At 41.7% G+C, this 17,032-nt stretch overlaps 1 protein-coding gene across 1 annotated transcript; it reads right to left on the bottom strand.

The window, feature by feature from the left end:
* Positions 1 to 2,909: 2,909 nt before the first annotated feature.
* snx18a (sorting nexin 18a) lies at positions 2,910 to 15,668 on the bottom strand. Its single transcript, XM_005924447.3, has 2 exons — positions 13,781 to 15,668; positions 2,910 to 4,284 (listed from the first exon to the last, which is right to left on the bottom strand). The coding sequence occupies exons 1-2, from the start codon at positions 15,288 to 15,290 to the stop codon at positions 4,031 to 4,033; spliced, it is 1,764 nt and encodes a 587-aa protein (XP_005924509.1). The 5' UTR covers positions 15,291 to 15,668; the 3' UTR covers positions 2,910 to 4,030.
* Positions 15,669 to 17,032: the final 1,364 nt, after the last annotated feature.

Raw genomic sequence — 17,032 nt, 5'->3', positions numbered from 1 at the left:
TTTAACAGAAATCCTGTGTTTGGTTTTGTTCTTCCTCTTTGAATTCTGTAATATCACAAGAGGAAATATAAGGGATGAAATCATTGCGGTTTGCCTTAGGGCATTTCCTGGTATTATAATGTATCTTTTGGAAGCCTTTAATGAGCTGGAGTAATAAGAGGAAGCCAGGGTCAAACTCACAATGGCACTCAGGGTGAAATTATGTCATATGAGTGCAAGAGCTCTCAAGAAGGAAGTGATCCATTCAGTTCGTATGAGTTAAGAGTAGCAGATGTGAAACGTTGCACAGGTTTTTAGGGTAAGTTCCAGTTATGGAGGATTCATTGAAGAGGGTTGTGTTTCAGTGTTTTTTGTCCCAATTGAATCAGTAGAATCTGACCTGAATATTGAAAGATATCATTTACACAAGCAAGGACCTCGAGACACTGATTCAGTTTTAATGACATTAATGTGGTTAAATGCAGCGCCGGTGCCGGCTCATATGGTGGAGAAATGCCTTTTAATTAACTGATACTCTTCCTCCTGTCAGCATTACTAAAAATCTGACAGAGTAATATGGTTTTTTTTTTAATAAAAATAAATTTAAAAAGGTGAAAACAGCTGTTCGCTGATGAAAAAGGTGAAAGCATGCTATCTAAGTATTTCTTTTTTCCTTGTGTGAGAGCAGCTGGAAAGGGTGCCGAATATATTTGGGGTTACATTCTGCGAATTCCAGAGATCCACTGCAAATCCAAAAGGAAGACAGCCAAGTCTCAGAGGAGCAGCGCTAACTTATTTCGGACACATGATGTTTTTCATTAGTGTTGAAATGCAGCGACTCTTGCTCCGTGTTTTTTACTCACCAGCATTTACGCTTGCACCGTGCTATGCTGTAACCCCTTAACCCCCCCGGCCGGTATTTCCGGCGCTGCTCTGCTTGTTGTTGGTTTTGCACACTTGATGTTTTTTCTCTGTGGAATGTGGCCAGCTGCTGACACTGTTCTGTCTCACAAGCAATCCAAGTGTCAGTTAAGAGCTGTTTGTTTCCTGCAGTGGCTATACTGCGGTGAGTGAAACACCGTCACCGCCCACCAGAGCCACCAACCCTTTCCTTCAGATCACATTTGCAGACTTTACGATGACATTAGACAAAGACACACTCTTGCAAATACACGATACAATCGTGTGATGATAAATGTGTGTGTACGGAGGATTTTAAAATCATGCCAGTTTGTACTTTTCACAATCACAGGTAAAAAGAGTAGAAGTGCTTAAGCTTACTCAACGAACCTCTTTTGCCTAATATTTATGAGTTTTACACACGCCAGCCAGAACACAAATGTAAAAACAGGAGCACCCATTTCCTCAGGCATTGGCAGACTGACAGAACGCCTGAAGGATGAGCTTTCCAAAGGCTGAACGGATCTTGTTGAGTTTGTGCTGGAGAGGAAAGCGATTTCAACAGAAACTAAAGAAAACAGGAAAAGAGAAGGCGAGTGCTCCCACATGTCATTTTGTCCCTCACTTTGAAGTGAATTGTCTCAACAATTGTTTTGAAGCATCACCACAAAAACCTCAGAAGAGGAAGTCATGTTTTAATTCCTACTTCAGTATGACCAGTATCTTGATAAGGACTCTTGTAAATCTGGATAAGATATTCTACTATGTGAGGATGAAACCTTCAGCGATCCTCTGATTTTTCATCTATCACCATCATTTTTTTAAATATAAATCTAACTTTTATATAATGTCTTGTAGCTGGGATACAACCAGCTAAGAGCCTGATAAGAATAAGCAGTACAGAATGGATGCAATGGGGTGGGATATCTAACTGAATTGGCAGAAAAATCCACGCCGCGTTCATGCGGTTATGGCGTTAACATCATTTTAACGAGATTAACGCTGACAGCACCAGTATATCTGTAGATTTTGAGAGAATGTTTCAAGACATTGTAGACAGAAGTTAGACATTTATGTCATGAACAGTATAAAAGATGGATGTCGCCCACTGGTTACTAAAGTCAAATTGTGAAGCATTTGTTGAGCATTTTCAGCGCCATCATTTTGAGGTCTCGAAACCAGAAACTGAAAAGTTGTTAGCCAGCAGTCACACCCTGGATAATTCCCCTTTCAAACTCTAATGAGGCAGCTACTTTTGGCCGCTCCGGTGTCACAAGGGGTTTAATTTGCTAAAGTTTTACATCGGATGATCTCCTTCCGCAACCCCAAAGTGGATTTTGATCACCAGATTTCAACTATCAAACATTAGGTTGCTAAACAAACATGCAGGTAGTTCCCTTTGCACAGACCGTAATTTGCAATTTAAACTTCATGTTTTTGCAAGTGTGACCTGAAACTAGCAGCTGAACCCATCAGCTCATCAGAAAATTGACACAGAGAAAGGGAAGCGGGGGCTGTTTTTCCACAGACTTCTAGAAAAGCACGTGCCCTTTTGCAACCAGAGGAGTCGCCACCCGCTGGCTGCTAAACATATTGATGAACAAATATTACATCGTGAACATGTTATCGCAGGGAGCAATTACAGTAGAGCACAGTGACACAGCTGCTGGCACGGCTGCAGACACTTTTAAAAGTGGCCAGATGTCCCATATGGCCACCCAGGCTCCTGTGCTGTCAGCAGATCTGTCTGTGAGCTGAGCATGAGCTTAGCATAAAACACAAACACAGCAGCGGTCCTCCGGGGACGCGGCCAAGGAAACGTACAGAGCCGTGCAGTTCGCTCCCTTTGTTATTTTGCTGTTGTGAAATGCTAAGCCGGATACATGACACTTGTCTGACCTGTCTGTCGACGAAGGACCGCTGGCAGCTAACTGTCAGCACATACACCATTATCTGCTGGCTTTTAACCAAGTAAGATTAAATGATTGAGTTTTGTCAAGTACTTGAGAAAAGCAAAGAACCAAACAATATTTCTGTGAAGAAGGAATTTATTTTTGCCTCTCTGCTTCTACATTTATCTCCTTACGATGCAGCCAGCATCGTAAATGTTAAAAACATCAGTGTGCTATCAAAAGGACTGCATTATTAAAACAGGTGAGGAACCCCCGAACCCCCTTACAGCCTGCCTATGAACACTACGCCCAAAAACTAAGGTTGAAAACCGGCATCCGGCATGGTTACAGTAAGTGTCCATCATGATCCTCCCCTAAAATCAGCTTGCTGTGTAGGTACATAAAGCATGATCATTATCAGAGCAGGTAATCTTTGATCCTGATGTCGTCACACTGCAAGTGTTAAGAAACAAGTCCTCAAATAATCATCTGATATCATTTCCCAACAAAGACTGCAAAATTTGTAGCTTTATAATAACAAATACAATATATTTCTACACAATCAGTATATAAAGCTTTGAAGTAGCTATTAACAAAAATAACCAGAGATACATGATCAGAAGGCACAGCGACACAGTGGTGACAGTGAGGAGACTGTAAACATTTTGTCCTGTTTGTCCAAGAAGAAGTGTAGCAGGAAGGGCTCGAGTGTTTCCAGAAGGCAGTGTGTTGGCCACGGCAGCACCGCTGCTGCTGACGCGGCAGCCACTCCAACAGTTCAAACCTCAGTTTTAAGGCTAAAAACACTTAATGTAGGAAATCTCGCACCAGATGTTTAGGCAGCAGTGAATACAAGGTTATTTAATTCACCCACATACCAAACTGGTGCACCATCATTTTTATTGATTCTCAAGAAATCTAAAAGAATTTGAGTGTTTTTTTTAATGAATTAACCCAACTCCCAAGTACCCATCGTCTCTAAAACAAGGACATCCAGTGCCCAAGAAAATGTGGCCCAACATACACTGAAACCTGGATTTGGTTGAAATTTTGCTGTTACTGGACCATAATCTCCTTTAAAATCCCTCCCTGCTGGATAAGCAGCATCAGCAGTGTGTCTGTGTTTGTGTGTATGTGTGTGTTTGTGTGTGTGTGTGAGGAACTGGCTGTTGTTTGCCAAGATGCCGCAGGCTGGCCAAAGAGAGCGCTTGGCCATTAATCAGCGAGGTCTAAACCGACGGATCGAGACGAACGATCCGTTACGCGTTGTCGTACTTCTGCAGAGCCTCTTCTAGCTTGCCCGTGATCTTTTGGAAGAAGGTGATCTGCTGCTGTAGGTAGTGCTGCATCTGCGCCTTGAAGTCTCGCACGCGGATCTGATGGAAATGCTGGATCTCAGCCAGCGTAGCGAAGGAGATGATGTTGCAGCGCTCGTTGATTCCTTCTGCCTGTGCCCGATCCATTTTTCCCTCCTCCACGTGCTTTTGGCTCTCTTTCACCTTTGTCAGCGCTCCTGTATGGGGGATTAAAAAGAGCAGGAATTTTAGAATTTCTTTTCTAATCAAACTAATACATATTTTTCTGTTTTCTAGTCCACGAAAAGCACCCACACCATTAAACCTGCAGTACAAAATTAACAAGTGGAGCATTAACTGACCTACTTGTGTTGTAGAACAAAATATGAAAGTGTCTAAATCACCTCAAAACCCACCGACTTCAACATGAGGAAACCAGAACTGCAAAATGCAAATTTCTGGCCACTATATATCCCACTTTGAATATTTACAGCCTGGAACAAGGAAGTAGTTTCAGTATTTATAGCAAATGTTCACCTTTGTGACATCAGCACTTGGGGTAATATTTTTTTAAATAAATGTATTCAAGGTTAGGGGTGTGTCTGTTTTGAGTCACTGTGTGCCACATCTGGGCACATTTAACCACAGGACTGGGAACTCCTGCAGCGTGATCCCTAGAAGTACCCAAGAAGGAAGTCCAGTGGTTCCCCTATGACTGTTACCTCAGTGAAAAATCACAGTTAAAGCACGTGACAGGACCATATGAATGACTTCATGTACAATACAAGTGCAGACCAGAGGTGGAGTTGGGATGATTGTGCTTGGTGACTGTGCCTACAGAGTGTACACTAAAAAAAAACAAAAAAAAAAAACACTCAAAGGAGTTGGTTATTCAGTTTCTCTGGTAGGCCCGTTTTATTTCAATCCTGTTGTTTGCTACCCATAGTTAGTGTCCCTTTTAATAGTCACAATAGAAAGGATGAATCACTGGGTGATGTCATGGTAGCGTCTATGGGTTTTCCACCAAGTTCCAAGTTGCTGTTGTCACTACCTGATATTGGCCCCACCTGTAGCCTGGCTCTCTGTTGCTATATTTGGGCAGTTATTTATTCTTCAGCAATGGAAAAACAATAATTGCTAGTTGATGTAATATGCTGCTCAGTGAGCAAATATGTTGCTAGAAATAAAATGTAGAGAGAGCATGTATTTAAAACTTCACAGCACGGAGGTCTGTTAAGTTAACTGGTGATAATGGTGGTCTATGTTAGCCCTGTGATAGGAGGGTTACCTATCCAGGGTCCACCCCATCTGAATCGGATGAGAAGATAGATGGAATAAAAGAAATTCAATTTCAGTGTTAACCTTCATTTTTCCTACCATTCTGAACTAATAAGAGTTCAACTGCTGTACAAATTGTTTATTTACACAAAGTCCCAGATTTTTGTTAGCATACACTGCACATATAAGTCTTCCAGTCAAGTTAAAAAAAAACCCATGCAGACACAACCAGACAAAACAAAACCACAAGTTTCTTTTTTTTCTAACTCTTTTTTTTTTTTTTTTTTTAAGCACAAACCCCCCTAAAAAGCCAAAACAAAACATGACCTATCTTATTTGGTCAAGCTTAACCTTTAACTTATCAAACTGACCAAAAATAGTGGGAACACTTATGAGCAAGACAGGCTCTCTGTATCTATATTTAGGAGCACAACTCTAAAAATATCTATTAAGTCATTTCAAGGCCTCGAACCATTTAAGGGATTTTTCTGGCAGTTTCTCTCTACTACCAGGGCTATTTAGGAGTGCACTCATTTTAATAACTGTTTGACATCAACTGTTGGATGTTTGCAGTGCATTCGTGTAAAGCGTGAAAAACTATGATTGCACCTTTACTAAACTCCTAACGAAAACCCACTGCAACAAATCCACAGAATCATACTCATACTGAAAGTTGCACAAATGCCTGCTCGAGTTTGTCGCACATGCACAAAGAGCTACTTTCTATCATCGCTGTGGTGGGGTCTTGTGGCATTAGAGCACCAGAAATGATGGTTTACAGCCCTGCATTTCTGCATTTCATGCTTAACTGACACTTCCTTTACAAGAAAGTACTACCTTTTCAGTGCCACAAAACAAGCCTTCAGTCAAAAGAGACAAAACATAAGAAATTAGCCTCCGGCTTTCCAGGCAGATGGTTCAATGAGAGCGGAAAGCAGAGTCACAACAACAGGAGCTCGTGGCTGATGACTTATCAAACTGCTGACCAGCTGAAAGGAATGAATGTCGTGAGAAATTGATGTTAAGCTGCACGGCGCGAGAAAGTGGTGGGAAATGATGTTCTCTCTGAACTCCCTACTTAAATATGGTCACATATCACAGCTGGTAGCAAACAGGAAAGCCACAGACCATGGACCCACTGGTGAGGATGCGGACATGAAAGTTATGTGTGCGTACATCATTTTTTGATTCCTGGTTCTTAGAATTTGGCCCCAATGTTTCAGTCAGACTTTTAAACAGCATGAAATCAGCTTTACAGCTGAAGTAAGCTGTCAAAAATCCCTGAATGTGGTTCAGGTCTCTGATTGTGAAGACTTGCTCGTTCCCTGTGTTTTCTATGGATTGTTGAGTGGACAAAATATGATGCTGTGTTTGGAATTTTTGTTCGGGCATTTGATGGACCAAACACTTAAGAAAATTATTCACAAAGTAACTTAGCCCTGAATAGTTTGAAGTAATAATGTGCTCTAAACATGTGTTTCACTGGTCCTTGCTGAAACACTGGTTTGCCCCATGCTTTAAAACGTGGGAAACCAGTGTAAGACGTACTATATGTGGAAGTTACTGAGTGTTGACACTGTAGAGATGTAGCAAGAGCGGTGAAATAGCGTGAACAGCATGGCCAATTATAATCCTGGCTTCAGAGCAGAGTCTGGAGGTGTGATTTGTGGCCTTAAGGCATGCAAAACGTCCTGTGTTGTTGTGTCATGGGAATTTTTTTTGTCATTGTCATTATATGAGCTGAGTCACCAGCACTCAGCAAGAACTCAGAGGCAGCCTACTTGTTTCCTGAAATGTGACACCACAAAGGGCACACTGACCTAAGTCACTACCTTTTTTGTTTCCATTAAGTTTCTTTTCTTAGACTCGAGTTGTAAGACCAAAGACCAAACTTGATCACACTGAGAAAAAAAATGCTGAAAATCCTCCCTCAAAAAAGACAACGCGTTGCCCTTCCCCCCACCAAAATCTGCTCAGTTTGCCTTCTGGCTATAGTTCCTTCAGCTGAAGTTTAACCCAGATCTTTGACATTAGTGTGATGTACAGCGGACTGAATATGACAGAAAGAGAGGTGAAAGGGTATGAGAAAAAAAAAAAAACAGATCAAGTTAACCACAGATGTTGAAAGTATGGATGCTTGTTTCCACCACTGAAAAAAATGTTTGCAATCTATAGGTCAAAATTCCAGGTCGTGATCTCAATTTTGAAACATTTTAAATAAGTAAACTGAACATTTGACTGATGGACGGCATGATAGCGGAAACATGGTGTTTACCTGCACCTTAAAGGTCTCCGGCTTCCTTTGTTTTAAAGCCCACTAATGGATTAAGACAGAATAACTGTTACCATGGAGACTTTGAAAAAGACAAGAGTTTGATCACAGAGATATGGTGTCAATAGAGTGTAATATGGAAAGCTACATGATTTTCACAGCTGCAAGTACGTTTTGCAGGCCTGTTGCACAAACAGAGCTGCTGATCACAGAGAGAAGCTTTTTTTCAGGTGTGGAAGATGCAACATTGCAAACTTCATAGGTCTTACAATAACGTTGGTACGCTGGGAAAATTTGGGCTTGATAAACTTTGACCCAATCATGCAACAAGTCTATAAATGTGACTGTATGCAGTTCAGGCTAATACTGTGTTAAAAATGATATGAAAATGTTAAGCAGGTCCAACTTAATGGGGATCTATGCTTCAGTGCAAAACCCCTCTGAAACCCTACCCTGTAAACTCTGCCACCTACTTAGAAATGTCAGGTCAGGTTGGGTGGATGCAGCCGGATGTAGGAGGGGGAAAAAACCTGGAATTTCATTTCCTTCTCTGACTGGCATCCCATATAAAACACTGGGACATGACCATGAGGCAATCTGCATTTAATGTATCAGCACAAGCATAAATGCTGGCGGCGACGTGGGCCACTTCCTTAGGTTACATCGTAGGCTTTACAAAGCTTCCCCGCAGAAATAAAAATCAGGTCTTAATGTGATTGCTCCACGACGACTCAGACAGAAAAGTCAGCAGGTGCTCAATCAGACATGAGGCTGGCATGCTGAAATGCCATCAGATTAATGGAAAGCCATGCATGTCTCAAGGAGTCTTGAGCAGTCTTCATGTGACTCATTATTATTGCTCTTAATCGGTCTTTTTATTGCCAGCACTCATACACTGGCTACTTATTTAAGTGCTATAAGTTACACCGGGTAAAATGAGTCAATCATTAAAAACCTGAGAATTTCTTTCAACGCATCAACATTTTTATGAAGCTTATTTGCTTCTTATAGTTGAATCTCAACCTTTCCTCTTTAACTTTTTCTTCAAAGCACTCGACCTGAGCTGTCTCTCTGATATACTCATATCTAATCCTGTCTATTCTGATCACGCCCAATGAAAACTTGGCCACCTCCAGCTCGGCCTCCTGTCCTGTTTATCAGTGCTACCACCTCCAAACTATACACCACAGTAGCTCTCACTACCATTTCCCTCTTGCTGCAACCCTTCTGTCATGCATCACCCCTAATACTCGTCTCCACCCACTCCACCCTGCACGCACACTCTTCTTCATTTGTCTTGTGCTCGGTCTGCTGCTCTGGTTAACCCCAATTTGTGGTTGTACATATAGTGTATTTATTGGAACAAAAATAGTGAGCAGGATGATCTTTCTTTAGTTATTTCTTCAACACTCGGTTTAGTTCTAAACTCTAATATTCAAATTGTATGTGATGTCTTAGTTCTCATTAGTTCTTATTACTTCCTTCTCCTTATGGCTTCTTTACCTTCCAGTTTTAAAATCTACTCATTATATTTGAGCTGAAGCTTATTTTATATTTGCTAGATATATAAATACAAATAGATGCACAAACCCAACATCACAGATAGTGATGAACGAGGTTAGTCCTGATATTCGCTTGTGTAGAAGTCCTCCCCGCACGGAGGTGGCACCCAGCCCTCCTGGGCTCATTGCAGGAAGCCGTTTCAGGTCTTATATAATCACCAGTTACACAACACCAAGCTACAGCGAGCCTGTGACCTGCACAACCAGCTGCAATGCCCATCTCATCACTCTGTCACCCACTTGCACATCAGAGGACATTTAAATAGGCTTTAACAATATATCAGAACAGACCCGCAGAGTTTGCACAGGAGTGCACGCTGAAAGGCTGACTCAGCAGGAAAGCCTGACATCCTTGTAAATCGATGCTTTCCTTTGCACGCCTGCCATTGTTTTATAACACCATGTGGTGATAAAAACTGATGAGAGCAGAGAAAATACTGATCTTAAGGATGTGCTGAACTGGTAAAATTAAGGAGGGAATAAAATGCATAAATAAAAAAATGTGAATAAGGATAAGGAGGCAAAAGAAAATGTATTAAGGGTTCAGCTTGACTTCTAGGTTCTCCCTTACTGAATTTGTGCTCTGCAAACAGTCTGTGGGATTTAATATAGATAGATAGCATACACCAGTAAACTTCCTCTTTACATCGAAATACAACGATGTGTTATCTATAGTACTACTCCTCCTCCTTCATAAACATGATCAAAACTTTGTGACTGAGCATTTTTACTGACTTATTACTGACTATATCACTGTGACTACACAGCTCAGAGCATAAAGTTGTGCTTATTTGTGTTTTCCTTAAAGAAGCACCAATTACAAGATCACTTTTTTTTCACACCAAGCTTTATCTGAACAGAAACTTTCAGCAGCAGAAGCGTCTTCTGTTTAAATTTGGCTAATGCAGAAGGTCAGCACACAAGAAAAAAAAAAGATGTGCTTTCACTTCTACATACTGGTGGCAGCTGAACCAAATTTAGACTGAAACATATGCAGTCAAAAGTTGGGTTTTTTTCTTTGTTGATATTAATATTCATGTTTCCTCTATTTTGATGTTATTTAAACTGATCAAAAACATTTGAATTGTTCTGTCTTTGCTTAAAAAAACAGCTGCAGATTCTTTGATAATCAACACAAATTGTACTCACTGCTAATCCTGCATGGACTAATAAAGGTTATCTTATCTTATCTTATCTTATCTTATCTTATCTTATGGTAAGACCCTAAACAATAAACTTTCTAACAATAAACTTTCTGACAATAAACATTTTCTTCTCTCAAGAGGTTCAAGTTATTAGAAACAACACAATACTTAGGGTGTCAATATTAGATTACAGTAAAGCTAAACAACTTTGGAAAGCAAAGCCATATATGATGTCAATAGTGTGAGCTAGCATTATAGCTGCCAGGCTGCACTCTAACAGCTAATCTGGTCCCTGCGGAGGTGGAGATCAATAGGGTGGTGGTCAATGTCCCTCTGTGGGAAAGCTCACATTTCACAAGTCAGTTGCATTCAAACCTGTCTGGAGTCTCTGGCCACAGTGAGACAGGAACAGGAGGCTAAAAATGGAATGCAGGTATTGATAAAGTCTGACAAGCAGCTGCTTTGGTATGCTTCATTTCGAGATAGAAACCATCATATCAGTGCAAGACTACCTCTGGAGATAAGCTTCCAAAAAGGGAGTCAAGACACTGTGATTTGTCTCTCTGTGTGCGATTTAAAGTTTACATGTCATTATTTCCCTAAGCTGTTATCATGTGGATGCTCATAAATATGTCTAAAATTTCAAATAATGGGGTTAGCGTATGTTCAAATAATCCCTGTGTGGCATAAGCTCAGGCTTCACCGTGTTCTAGACACTCTATTTCAGAGTTCACTTCAGCCTCTTATATGCTATAACTTTGCCTTTCTCCATGGCTGGCTGATGGACCAATAACACTGCAGACTGTTTGCACCATATACTTTGTATACTGCCTCCATCTGACAGCAGAGCTCTCTGCAGGTAGACAGGCCATCCCCACACTGCCAACAGACTGAACATGCTGAACCATAACTTCTGCTTAATACGGATATACCAGGCATAAAACGTCTGCAAGCACAGAGGTGTTTTAACCTTCTGTTTACAAAATCCAGCCAATCAGAAGAAAGCGGGCTTTAAAGGAAGTAGAAAGGAGATCGAATGCGTTGCTTCAGACAGAGGACGAAGAGAAGGGGCTGGACAAAAGAATTATTTTGAACATGTGAAGCTACTCTAGTGGAGTCTACACAGAAAAATGCAAACAGGAAATGAACATGATATAGATCCTCTTTTAACTTTTTGTCTTTCAATCCCAGCCAATTTCATTTGTGCACCACTTCTCCAGAAACGTGCAGTTTGGCTTCTGACAACAAAGGATGTGGTCAGTCCTCTTTTCAGGTGTGGAGAGAGGCTAACGGGAAAGAAGAAGCACACTTCCTCTACATGTGGTGACGATGGTTGTAAACAGAGCAATAGATAGAAATGAAAAATTGAAAAATTATTAAAGAGTATTACTAATGAGTATGTATGTGGCTGGTGTACCTTTATGTTCCCAGCCCCACAGCTGTGTCTTCAAACAGTGAAACCTAAGCCCCCAGTTTTTTAATTTATACCATATATATATATATATATATATATATATATATAAAAAATATATATATATATATATATATAAAGAGAGAGAGAGAGAGAGAGAGAGAGAGAGGTGTGTGTGTCTATAGATAGATAGATTTTTAATTTTTTAATTTTAGTGCTTTGCTGCAGCAGTAGCAGTTGCCAAGTGATGGAAAATTATAAAAGATACTAAAGTGAGTAGACATAAATATACACTGGAGGCTGAATATAATGATACCTGCGTGAATACTTTTGCAGTAGATATTTGCATTTAATGCTCCTCAGGCAGTCTGAGTGACAGGCTTCAATTCAGGTGTCATAAACAAGCACACGTTTGGAAATACTGGCTGTACAGTAAGCACGTCAACTGTTCTTCTATGTAGGATTATAAATGTTTACAGCCTCTAACAGGTATGATAAACTGGAACAGACTTGTAATTTTGTTTGAAATTGATTATTGGCTTAAAGAATGATTACAAGGAAATGAAAGCTCATGTGGAAGAAAAACCCAAAAAAACTGGTTGAACTGGACTCAGAATAAAGGAACAAGATGAGATCAAAGCAATTTTAGATTCAATAATGCTCTTCCTTTAATCTCCTGCATATCGCGGGTTTTCCTTCAGCTTTATTTTTCGTCTACCGCTGTGTGTTTGTACTACTCCTTGATCTTTTCTCAACATTGTGCCTGCAGCAAGGTCTTCCAAATATCTTATCTGTGGAATTGGGCTGGGCTTATCACACCAGACTGTGTGAATGGCTGTCGCCTTATTTGGAGCTGTATGTGGCCTACGTGGTGATCTTGATTTGAAGTGACTGGGATGTTTGTAACCCACTGCAGCCACTACAAAGTCTGTCCTGTTTCCTCACTCTCTGTCATCGACTGTGGAGTGAAAGGGCCCAGTGGTTTGGGGGCACAGGCAGTGGCACTGGCAAAATGCCATTTTTAGCATCTTTTGTAAAATTGTATGTCTTATCAATGAAGCACAAGTAAGATGTTTTTAGTAGGATTGTGGACAAAAATGAGAAGGATTAGCCTGTGAGAGCACACTAGCTCGTGTCCTCTGTCATGTCCCACATTGCACTGTTTGAGGCAGGACTTTCAGTTTGTATCTACAAAGGCAGAAAGCAGTCTGTCAGGTATGACCTACAGACCAAAGGTGTGGTTTGCATTTTGTTTTTCTCTTGCATTAACTGTACCGCATATATGGCAGCGATTGTGAGAGCAGTTCCACAGTTTCTTTTGTATAACAGTGTATCCTCTCATGAGTGACATTTTGCCACACAATGAACAATTGCTGGGCCAGGGTACTGTAGGAGGATGGCCTAGATTAGTCTAACAATTTACTTAATCTGTGCAAAGACTGACGAGGCTTCACCGTGGAAGGACATTCTCTCCGTCCACTAACACGTGATGCTTCACCAGCAATGGAAACTCAAACATAGGCCGAAGGGTTCCACCCAATCAACAGGTGGGACAAACAGAGGCAGCAGCATGTAAGCCAATTTCCAAATGCAAACAACGGCTATTTGTTTTGCAAAGTGCAATAGCCTGTGTAGTAACCTGACTGCAGTTTAACAACAGCAAATATGCCTCAGACAAAATGACCCTGTTTATCTTGACACAGCAAGAAAAGATGCTTATTTCTCTACTTTGAAACCTCAGAAAAACTTGTGGTTGAAACTGAAGTCTTAATGATCCCACAGCTGCCATATTGCTTTACTTTAAGTGTATATGTGGGTCACTGGGATTATGAAACATTTTAAGCACATTCTTCTGAATTTGAATTGTGTGTATTTGATAATTTTCTGCCTTTGTAGTTCAGTTTGGCCTTTATGCTTACTGCGTAAAATTCATTTTTAATCATCATAAATTCCCCACTGACGTCTCAAGGATCCAAAGACGTAAAGCAAAATAGCTGAGGCTCCTCAGAGGGCACAAATCTAGTAAATGTGTATGACTGTGGTTACCTTTCTGAACATGGATGATGTCTGGGTAGTTTGCCAGATGTCCTTGGTAAAGAGCTAACAAATCCATGATTGGGTCGAGATCCTTGTTGGGCTGCTCGGCGAAATATTCTCCGATGGTTTCAAATGTGTCCCCAGTGAAGGAGATCGCCTGGTTGAGTCCTGCAGAATACATCTGCTGGTCGATTTCGAAGGCTTGACTGAGGACCTTAAATGACATCCCTACTTTTTGATACTCCTTCTTGAAGCCACTGATCTGCTTTCGGGCAAACTCACTGACGGTGGCATTGAGCTGCAAGGTGCTGTCGTCCATTCTTTTAGTAAAAGTCTTGAATCCATCTATTTTGCTCTCCACCTCCTGGAAGTCTAACGGAACCGGCGGGGGGCTGATGGTGAGGAAAAAGTTGGCTCCGACCATCTCGTCCTTCTCTGCCTTCCTCTTCCCCTGCTTCCAAGCCTTCTCGTCTGCGCTGTTGCACGTGAGGAAGTGCTGGAAAACATCACACCTGGCCAGGACAGGATGACTGGTCATGTGGTTCATCCACCATATGAGGCCTTTCCTCCTCTTGGAGATAAAATCCTCTTCAAACCGCCCCGTGGCCTGCTTCTCTGGAATGTGTGGCACCGAGATTACGGGAAACTTCTCCACTAGCCGAGCATACAGCCAGTCAAAGTGCTTATACCTCCTGTTCACCGGGTTCTGTGTGTGGGTGGGTGTCAGTTTATAGGAAATGTAGCTTTTCATGCCCTTGAACTTGGTCTGTTTAGTGGGGTCATCAATCGCACAGTTGAATGGGTAAGGGTTCTCTTGCCACTCTGGACCATAATTACCCATCACCACGCAGATTTTATCCCCATCCTTCACAAAGCCGGACGCCTCTCCGAGCACAAACGCCTCTCCCCCTGACTTCACAAAGGTCGAAAACCTGTTCAGGTTCCTGCTCACTGTAGCAGAGCTCTTGGCTTGCTGAGCATTACCTCGTGGCACTGATGATGTTGTCACTCTGTAAGTGGACGGTCCATTGCCTTCATAGTCATGGTACCGTCCTCCTACAGTACCTGGCTCATCTGCCACAGTAGAGCTGTCATCCCAGTCATCATCCCAGTCATCATCGCTGCCTTGGCTGGGCTGCTGGTAGCCGTGCTGCTGCTGCTGTAGCGGCTGTGAGAAAGCGGGGAAACCAGGAGGAGACGGTTTAGAAAAGTTCTCAACTTTAGGTTTATAAGAGCCGTCAAAACCTCCGGATGGGATGTTGGCGTATCTAAAGTCCGGGTTAGCGTCCCCAGATGTGTTGCAGCTGTTGTTGTTGACAGTGGTGCAGGCGGCATCGTTCCGCAGGATCTCCACGTACGAAGCGGGGAACAGTCCCCTTTCCCCTTTGCTGTTCACCCCTTCGAACCAGCCCTCGATGTCCTTTTCGCTGTACACAGTCAGGATCTCATTCTCCTTCACCGACACCTCTCCGGGGTTTTCAGAGTTGAAGTCGTACAGCGCTCTGGCTCTGAGCGCCATGATTCACCACAGCTGGAAGGAGAGCAGGACAGCGGGCTCACTTACGGCTGGCTGGCCGGGACAGAGGAAGGCACAGCGGGCAGCCGGGCTAGCTCGGTCAGTCCAACAGTAACTACTCTCAAAACTCCGAGCACAAACTTCTACAACAGCGTCTTCAAGCAGATCCTCTCAGCGCGGTCCTCCGTGTTGGGGAAAAAAAGCACTGGGGTGTTTGTAATCCTGCAGCGTGCAAACCTGGATTAGTGTTTTTTTTTTTTCTTTCCTCTCTACAACAACACTAATCTGAGCTCCAGCAGTCACCCTCCGATCCCTCTCGTACGCTTCTGTCTTCACAAGCTGCGCAGCAACCGCACGTCAACCAGGCTGAATAATCGAGGGTGGAGCAACAGCACGCCGCGATCCGCCCAGACGACACAAATCAACCTGCCGTGAGCGCTGCGAGTTTCTCTAGACTCGATGACTGATTGATTCCAATCGGAAACAAACCGTTGCGCCTGCGGGGAGCAACGGCAGAGACATAACAGCTGATAAGATGAAGCCTCAGCACATGATTTAAGGCTTAAAGTATTCGCTGAGGTCACAGTCAGGAGTTTTACATATTGTGTTAGTGAATAAGAGGCGTTTCATACAGTTATAACGCTCTAAATGCAGTCTACAAATTCCAGAAAACTAATGACTATTACAGGCATCAAATCCCAGAGCTTCTTCACTGCATAATTACTTCAAATTAAGATTATACATAATTATTAATGATTTTTTTTAAAGAGGCCTGACTGTTGATTATGTTGACTCTAGTTAATAATTAACAGTGCAGCGCAAGGGCAAGAAGAAGAAAGGGGTCATTCTCCTGCATCAATTTACATTTCATAAGTACTTTGATCCATTTCTGTATATGAAAATACAGCAGGAGTCTTAGTTCTGCATGTTTTTATGGCATACAGCTTAAGCTTAAGCTGTATCTTATTGTCAGTGATTATAAATACAAAGTGTTCCCAGCAAAACTATAAGTTTTACTTATTTCTCAAAATATTAAGGAATTAACTTCACTGTCCTTAATCGTAGCTATAATCGAGAACAAACCAAGGAGTCATTGAATTTTCCAATGCTTAAAATTTTACAGTCTTATCAAAGCAAATGGCAAATATTTGCACACAACAAGACCCGCTAGTCTGAGATAAGACCGCAAATGATGTTCTGATATCAGGAGTCAGGCTCGGATTTCGGTGGTTTCTCAGTCAAAAGTAATGCCAGCAAAATACCGATATCATCCTGACTTTGTTCGCATTCTAAACACTCATACTTTCAGTTAAAGGCTCAATGGGGAAGTTACTTCTGTGTATTTTAAGTCAGTTTAATGTCCAACTTATAAGTTAATAAACTACAAAAAATACAATAAGTCTTTGGATAATTTAACCGAGACATAAATGGTAAAATTTCCTCTATTTTCTCCACTGATAACCTTGCATGCCTCAACATAGCCACCTATAAAGGACACAGACAATAAAGTGTGGGAGAGACGGATTTCATTATCAACTATTCTGATGATTAATAACGCGATTATCGAACTTATATTCCTAGTATCAGAAAATTGTTACATGCGGTCGCTCCACTTTCCATCCCAAGTACTGTTTATCGATTCAAAATTGAATAAAAGCTGAAAAGCTTTGTTTAAATGGTGTTACATATAGCAGGTAAGCATTTCCTTGGGAAAGAGGTGCACTGCACAAGGACGTCCGTAAATT

Source organism: Haplochromis burtoni, unplaced genomic scaffold (assembly GCF_018398535.1).
Source record: "Haplochromis burtoni strain Fernald_Lab_line unplaced genomic scaffold, NCSU_Asbu1 Contig_54, whole genome shotgun sequence".
In the NCBI taxonomy this organism is placed as follows: domain Eukaryota; kingdom Metazoa; phylum Chordata; class Actinopteri; order Cichliformes; family Cichlidae; genus Haplochromis; species Haplochromis burtoni.
Note: the sequence above shows the minus strand (reverse complement) of the source record. Positions and strands in the feature narration are given on the sequence as shown.

Coding starts and splice junctions, on each gene's coding strand:
- snx18a (XM_005924447.3), bottom strand. CDS start 15,290: ATGGCGCTCAGAGCCAGAGCGCTGTACGACTTCAACTCTGAAAACCCC. Junction 4,285..13,780: donor CATCATCCATGTTCAGAAAG/GTAACCACAGTC, acceptor TCCCCCATACAG/GAGCGCTGACAAAGGTGAAA.